The sequence below is a fragment of the Danaus plexippus genome, chromosome 19 (assembly GCF_018135715.1).
Source record: "Danaus plexippus chromosome 19, MEX_DaPlex, whole genome shotgun sequence".
Lineage (NCBI taxonomy): Eukaryota > Metazoa > Arthropoda > Insecta > Lepidoptera > Nymphalidae > Danaus > Danaus plexippus.
The window spans coordinates 7,980,362-7,988,595 of record NC_083549.1 but is presented as its reverse complement, the minus strand read 5'-3'; the positions used below and the strand labels follow the sequence as shown (position 1 = coordinate 7,988,595).

Genomic DNA, 8,234 nt, shown 5'->3' with positions numbered 1-8,234 from the left:
AATAACTAATTATCTGTGAAATTATAATTTCGTCTGTCAAAAAGCCGTTTGCCTTATTGATGGGTGTTGAGTTTCTGCTATAAATTCTTATTTATTAACTCTTTGGCAGTCTAATTGGTTTTGTGTTCCCAAAAATGGTTTAATTAGTTCAATTTATTTTAAATATTAATAAGTGGCTGTGCACCGACTCTTGTAAACAAATCCAAAATGTCCGTACCTAGCACTGGTCTGAGCAAATTGAAAAAGAAACATATTCGCGTGAAACATCAAAAAGTGAAATTGTTTCGTGCTAATGAACCGTTATTGTCTGTTTTTATGTGGGGAGTAAATCATACGGTAATTAAAGTTTTCTTACATACAGACATGATTTTTTTAAACCAATAGGAATTAATCACTTTGATTTATTTGTTTTCAATTATCACACGAATGAACTTATTCAATATGTGTTATGATACAAAAACTTCAATAAGAAATCTTGCATTTAATTCTGGCACATGATCAATATGAAATTCTTTTTTCTAAATATAGTTTGATATCAATGTGAAGGATCTATTATTGAAATAACTGCCAAAAATATAGTAATAAATATAATGGTATTTATAATGGCTCTGACAGTTAAATTCATATTAGAGAAGTTTGTTTTAAATTATTGTTATGAACACAAAGTGCATAATATAACATTGAAACTATATAAAAATACTCCTCACACATTCCAAACAAAATAATGATATTGAAAAAAATATTAAAGTAAACAATTCTAGATTTATGTTCTGTAAAAGTTAATGTCCCGTAATTTATGATTTGAATTTGGATATCGAATCTCAATTCCAGATTAATGAACTGAGTCATGTCTCTATACCCGTCATGTTGTTGCCCGATGACTTCAGAGCGTACTCCAAGCTGAAGGTGGACAACCACCTATTCAACAAGTAAGACATTATATGAAATAAAACTGATATAGTTTGTATTTACTATGCATATATAATTATTTTATCTTGTTATAACAAGACCAACTGACAGGCATTCTATTTAGTACTAAATAGCCCCAATTTTGAGGCATTTCTGTTAATTTTTTAAGTATCACAGTATATATATATATATATATATATATGTCACAATTTTATTTTTTTATACATCCCATAACTAATTAATCATAACATTAAAATGTTAATGATCTCGGATATAAAGCTGTGTACACATAGTGCATTTGAAAGACAAATAGCCATGAGAAAATCTATTTCCTTATTAATCTTAGCATATTAAACAATTTCATAATATAAATATAACAATATATGTGACCTCTGTTTTGTTAATTATACACAATTAAATTAATGTCTGAAACCATTAAAATTTAATTTTAGAATGTCATTTGATAACTAATGAGACATAGATTTTTATAACTGACAATGATAAAAAAAAAAATATAAATTCATAGTTGTAGGAATAGTGTCAAATAATTTATTATTTTTTAATTTAAAATAAAAACTTTTTATGTATATCTATTGACTTATTATTGCCAGTATGTTTTAAAGTAATGGCAACCAATTTTTTACGAACAATACTAATAAAATCAAACAATGTATATTTTTTCAGACATCATTCAATGTGTGTGTGTTTTTAAAAGTACAATATTCAATTCACATCCAAAGATATACATCTTTATTTATGTACTCGTGAAAATCTATCGAATTGTAAATGTAAATAATTTTTTTATTAAAATATGTTATTTTTTTAATTTCTATGTCTTAATAAAATAAAGACAAATGTCTTGTGGCCTTTGTATTATAATGAATTAGCTCCCTACATTTTCAGAGAGAACATGCCATCCCATTTCAAAGTTAAGGAATACTGCCCGCTGGTGTTCAGGAACCTCCGTGAGAGGTTCGGGATAGATGATCTGGATTACAAGGAATCCTTAACCAGGTGGGGTCCCACTTTCACAATAAATGTTCCGGCACATGAACCCTGATGATATATTTATATATTTATTTGTATCCCCATCGGCCTCCCGTTCCCATGGCGTCATGTCTATAGGTTTAGAAAGCCAGATAACTACCTCCGCTCCAAGGCGAAGAGGTTGAGCGGTTTAAGGCGCTCGGCCACCGTCCCTAGTGATGTAGGTGGCCAATATGAATCTTTGTTCCACTCCAGCTTCACCAGGGGCTTGACCATTAAACGTCTGAGGTCAGCTTTATGTTATATCTAGCTCATGGTATCACCAATGTCAACGCCTGACTCGTGCCTATGCACTCATTGAGTGTCCCATTTTTAATAATTGCGATTGGTTTTTTGTTTTTTTTTTTTGGTCCCCATCCCGAACCCCGGTTCCTATCCGTGTATGACTTTAATGCATTAATACATAAAGCCGAGTCACAGCGTATGCAAGTCTAGGAGCGGTAAGTCGGCACTGACCACGTCCACAGCTGATACGTTAGGACACTAACTAACAGACACTTAACGTAATGGCCGCACCAGAACACCTATAGATTTTTTACGAGATAATTTACTGTATATAGAACATGTGTAGTGGAAACTTCGAGAACATCTTCGGACGTTTTAAGAGTTCTGACCGTCTTTACCGCATTTTATTACTAACGTGAAAATCTAAGGATTTCCCTGTACGTGAATAATTGGAGTGTTGGTTTGTGTGGAATTTATTAATATGTGAATAAAAACGTGTTTTGGAGAATTCCTACGGAAGGTCTGTTCGTAGTTTGAGTATCACTAATAATGCAAGCTGAATATACAAACAAACGTATCATCGGGCACTATTAACAGTATGCACGACCGGCTCGCAGTGACCCACAGGTTTGACTAATTCTGTTGTCGCCAGGTCCCAGCCTATACCGGACGATTCGTCGGGCAAGTCCGGTGCTAAGTTCTACCAGAGCTACGACAGGCTCTTCATCCTCAAGACCCTCACGTCCGAGGAAGTCGAGAGGATGCACTCCTTCCTCAAGCATTACCATCCGGTGAGCTCATGATTATATTTTATTATTGAAATGTATTGAAAATCCTCAACAGACACGAGATCCGTATTCAGGTGATGCTCAACTGATAAGATCTGTGATCCTTAATACTGGAACGACGCTGTCTGTCAGGCTGTTAAAAAAATAACCTTGATGACAGCTCCTCTCTTCTATTGTCGTAATAAGACACTGGTTAACTATCAACTACAAAGTTGAAAGTATAATGACATTGGTAAAAATATACTTATGTGTGACGTATAGTGTGGCTAAGACATTAATTTCGATGGTAATGTCTTATGATCGAGACGTGTTCCCGCCGTGACGTCACCTCGATAAGATTAAATAATCAGTAATATTCGGAAAAAACTTCACCCAAGTGGTTTTATTTCTTGGTAAATAGATTTTTTTTATCTCCACATCTCGTATCATCATGTGTCATGTCACAAATCTCTAAAATAATACAAATATTATATACACATAGTGTGTGCGTAATCTGTGTTTGTTGTGTTGAATGTTTACGAATCGTATCGCAGTCATTAACGAGAATATAAAACCTATTTCAACTACAATTATGAGATTTTAAATAATCAAAATTTTTTAATCTGTCATGCTGATTATCTATAGTTTGTTATATACCTAGTGTCTATGCGTAATTTTTTTGGTAAATATTTATTTTTATTAAGCTGCCACAATGAGGTTTGATTTCACGGAGCTATTAATTCCAGTACATAGTGGAGCGTCACGGTAAGACCTTGCTGCCTCAGTACCTGGGGATGTACCGACTGACCGTTGATGGTATAGAGCACTACCTGGTCGCTACGAGGAACGTCTTCTCCAACCACCTCAATATACATAAGTAAGTTGGCACTTGCGTAATTATAAAGCAGGGGCGTGCACAGAGGTTTGGAACTGACTGACTGACTGATAGGGTAAGCAGAAGATGTTTGAAAAATTTACCAATTTTCATCACAATTTCCTCCTCTGAACCATTGATAAAGTGACAGCAGTCCGATCAGAACTAACATCTGTATACTTTATAAGTCTATCAGCTACCTCTGAGCCGCGGAGGTGACAGAACACGCCATACATTTTTATGTCCACGGTTTATCTCTAAAGCTCATTCCAAACTCCACTCAGACGAAGTAGCGGACAATAGCTTGTCGCTAATAAATGTGAAAATATATTACAGGAAATACGACTTAAAAGGCTCAACAGTAGACAGAGAGGCGTCGGAGAAGGAGTTAGAGAAGGAGCTGCCCACGCTGAAAGACAACGACTTCATCAAACAAGGAGTTCGCATTGACATCGGAGACGCTGCCAAGGACAAACTGCTGGAGACGCTGACCGCTGACGTGGAGGTGAAGACGGCGGAGCTGATACACACACATGTTGACAATTACAAATACCAATATAACATGCAAAGCTCAGTCTGTTCTAAGCTTTATCTCAACAATATAATCAAATAAAATAACATACCTCGCCGGACAGCAGTTGTTTGATACACAAAGTATGTAATTTCCAGTTCCTCACCAAGTTGCACCTGATGGACTACTCCCTCCTGCTGGGGGTCCACGAGTGCGGGCGGGGCGAGGCGGAGGCGGAGGCGGCGCGCCAGCTGGCGGACCAGGCCTCCGACGACACGGACACCGACTCCGACACAGAACCCAGGCACGACAAGTATGACGAACACGGAACACACCAGCTGACCTGCCTTAACACCAGCGAGATAACTCTTCCAGCACATTAACATAGCTATCTCGGAGAGCTTTTCTCTCTATGTCCAGATCCCTAGACTCCCAGGTGATGAGGCCTTTTAGCGACTAAGAAAACTAGCGTTATTAGCGAAGCAGTACTTCACGCTAAAGCAAATATTGCTTCTGGATAAAGCCCAACTGCTTTACATGAAGTGTCTCTGCTATCCAAGATCTGGTGCAATCAGATACCAGCTTTGACTATTTGAATCCGTTCAAAAACGACCAGTTAAATTTCGTGGACGGTTATATGCACACAGGCTGTATTTAACCATTAAGATTGAGGAGAGATCTTGTCTCCGGGTGTTTGATATGTCCAAGTCACTGTTTGTCATAATGTCAGAAGCCCCACTTTAACCGAAAGATCGGAGACACGTCCACACATATAGACAATGGACAAATTAAATTTTTTTTTTGTCTTCCATAGTAAACAGGTTTATAAGATTTATTTATAACAATGAAAGTTTCTCACGTGGTTGTGTTTTGTGTTCAGTAGATGGGGATACAGCACGCCGCCCGACAGCCCCCGCGGCGCCGCCCGCCCCCCGCGCTACGAGGGGATCGTGCCCGAGATAGATATATACGCCATACCCAGCCACGACGGTAACACACACACACGCACACATACACACACACACGATACGCTATATACTAACAAATCATTAGCCTCACCCACTGAGCTCATGCACCTCTTATATACAAAGTATATCTTTCCAGGTGCTCCGAGAAAGGAGATATACTTCGTCGCGTTGATCGACGTGCTGACGCATTACGGGGTTAAGAAACAGGTGCATAACTCGCTTGATAAGTTACCGTATACTGTACGGAGATGAGATATAATTTTGTTTGCAGGCGGCCAAAGCGGCCAAGACTGTGAAGTACGGCAGCAATGTGGACGGCATCTCCACCTGCGATCCGGAACAGTACGGGAAACGGTTCATAGACTTCGTGGCTAAGGCCATAGACAATTAGACGAGTCTGTGCCTCCTCTAGTGCTGGACACGTAGACTGCCAACTCTTCAGCCTTAGTAGTTAAACGCTAGGTAGACGGTGTGCGCCCTGCCCTGCTCACGGATTGGATATCTTTTTATATATATTAAATTAGTTTCCTATTAAAGTGCCAATGTAATTTCATTAGTATGAAGATCATTCCAATTTTTTTTTATCAAAACGACAGTCGGAAATCTATTAATGAGTTCATATATCTGTGTCAGGAGTTTGTTGTACTATTATAAATACTCTATGGTCAGTAGAAACATGATCCTTAAATGTTATATTTTATTTTATAATCTTTATTTTATAATATTTAGTTGGATTGGAAAGGAACACACAGGGTTGTAGGATTTATTCAATATCCGCACTAAGGGAGGCAGAGGCGTGACGTTACAAAGATTCAATGATTATTGAGAAATTGATAAGAATTAATTATGTTATATATTTAAAAATATTATGAAATGCGTTTGTGAAGAGAAAACCGTTTATATTAACGTGGGCGTTCTGTTGTGATTCAATAATCCCTAACTTATCGTGATGTACTTGTGGTCCGTCGGTTTGATCTTATACTGGAAATCTCCTTTAAGTGTGCTGTGGACATGAAAAATGGCGAGTATAGTTGACAGTGACAGGTGGGTCGATTAACAAATGGCGGGTATAGATGACATTGACAGGTGGGTCGATTTGTGGCGGTAAGCGTTTGTCGTCTGATTGATTTAAAATGTTAAAATAAATGAAAGGCACCAATACAGATTTAATAATGACAAAAAAAAACTTTTCATTAAGAGTTAAAAAGAATTTGATCGACTATTTTTGTACGGATAAGGCCACCCATTCACTTGCGTCATTCTAATCTTACAAAGGGTTTTGCAACGACTTGAATACCAACAGTTTCGAAGTTTGTCATTTTATAAACGCTCTTATATTCATTATCACCTGGATATGAGAAGCTTGGGTACGTCCGTGGACCGAACACCTCGCGCTGATCACTCCGCGTGTTACTTTGTAAGCACAGACTTTGTAATAATCTTTAAAGAATCGTTACTAGCTTTTATAACGTTCCGCTATCGTAGAATAGTAATTAATATTATTGTTAAATATCGTTGGTATAATGTTGTAAAGTTACGTGGAAGTTTGGAACGAGTCGCACCGCCAATGCGATGAGGGCGTATCGTATGTTAAAATGGTAAGTGAAACGATATCAAAGGATAGATGTCTATCTGAATATTTTAATGGTGTTATTTGTCATCCTTAACGTGAGATACGCCTTTCTCTAAGTAGCCGGTTGGTTGATCCGAGCGTCCGCTATGCAATCTTTGCCAATACTTACATGAATTCGCTTAGTCTTGTCTAGTGTAGTGTTGATATGATCTAAGATTTTGTTATTTATTATTCTATAACGGATTAAGACTTGGATTGTTGTGTCGTATCTCGTATACGCTGTTTGTCGGAATTGTATTGAATTATATATATATATATATAAATATACATGTATGTATCTGGTGATATCGTCGGCTTCGAGACGCGGTCACGGCGAGGTATGTCGACACTGGCAGTATTCAGACTGTATTCTCCAGCCCCCGTTATATTTCATTCTCGATGATAGCTCTTGTGATATGTTTTATTAGTTATAATTACTTTATGCGACGCTCCGTCGCTTGTATATGCTTCGATAGCACATTATATACACACAAAATTTAATTAAGTTACTCTTTGATACGATTCAAATGTCAGCTGTCATGGAATGATTAATGTCACGTGTGTTGCCATTGTTTAGGCGATAGTTGATGTTACGATTGTTTAGTTTTAATAATTTTGTTGATGGGAGCGCGTTAGGCTTCGCTATGTATCGGCATTCAACACAAATTTGATATGTTAATTCTCTAGTCTCCTCTTGTAAAGACATGTACTAAAAATATATAAAAACATTAATTTTTGAAATTGGGTTTATAAAGTTTCAGGAATGTTTGTTTTATTTATATCCTTACCCGTTATCACTCGCCGTATAGAGGTAGGACATTAACTTGGTTTTATACATAAAAGGTGGAAAAGACCCATTATATTGTATCTGATATTTTCTAATTAAACATGAAAGTCTTCTAAAGATATGAGAATAAATATATAATTATTAAAAAATTTAGCAACTTTGAAATAAAAAAGTAATAGCTTTATGAAGAACCGAACATTTTCAAATAAATATTGATAATATTTTCTATATTGTACAAAAAATAACTCAATTTTAATTTTTTCCCTTAACAGCACTCACTATATTTTGTCCACCTAAAACTTGTTTTTAAATATAACTCGACTATCCTACTGCTTAATTGAATACGCATCAAGTACTTTCCTTTATTCAATTATTTAATATGTATCCTTTCATACATTTCTGTATCTTTTACTCTAAACTTCAAAAGATATTAATTAATAGCATTAATTACTAATTTTAAAACGTGGCATTTATCAGAAGTTCTCAATAAATGATACTGTTTCCTGTCAAATCTAAACTTTCGCACACACCAAG

At 36.5% G+C, this 8,234-nt stretch overlaps 1 protein-coding gene across 7 annotated transcripts; it reads left to right on the top strand.

The window, feature by feature from the left end:
• Positions 1 to 25: 25 nt before the first annotated feature.
• On the top strand, positions 26 to 7,677 carry LOC116767911 (phosphatidylinositol 5-phosphate 4-kinase type-2 alpha). 7 transcript variants are annotated; one of them, XM_032658448.2, is made up of 11 exons: positions 26 to 336; positions 832 to 929; positions 1,813 to 1,923; positions 2,035 to 2,184; positions 2,834 to 2,972; positions 3,695 to 3,825; positions 4,159 to 4,327; positions 4,492 to 4,637; positions 5,217 to 5,323; positions 5,438 to 5,508; positions 5,573 to 7,677. In XM_032658448.2, the coding sequence occupies exons 1-11, from the start codon at positions 208 to 210 to the stop codon at positions 5,690 to 5,692; spliced, it is 1,371 nt and encodes a 456-aa protein (XP_032514339.1). In that variant the 5' UTR covers positions 26 to 207; the 3' UTR covers positions 5,693 to 7,677. The 7 variants fall into 7 exon arrangements, with proteins under 7 accessions (XP_032514339.1, XP_032514338.1, XP_032514337.1 ...); XM_032658447.2 differs by having other exon boundaries at positions 5,214 to 5,323; XM_032658446.2 differs by having other exon boundaries at positions 4,492 to 4,646.
• The last annotated feature ends 557 nt before the right edge of the window (positions 7,678 to 8,234 follow it).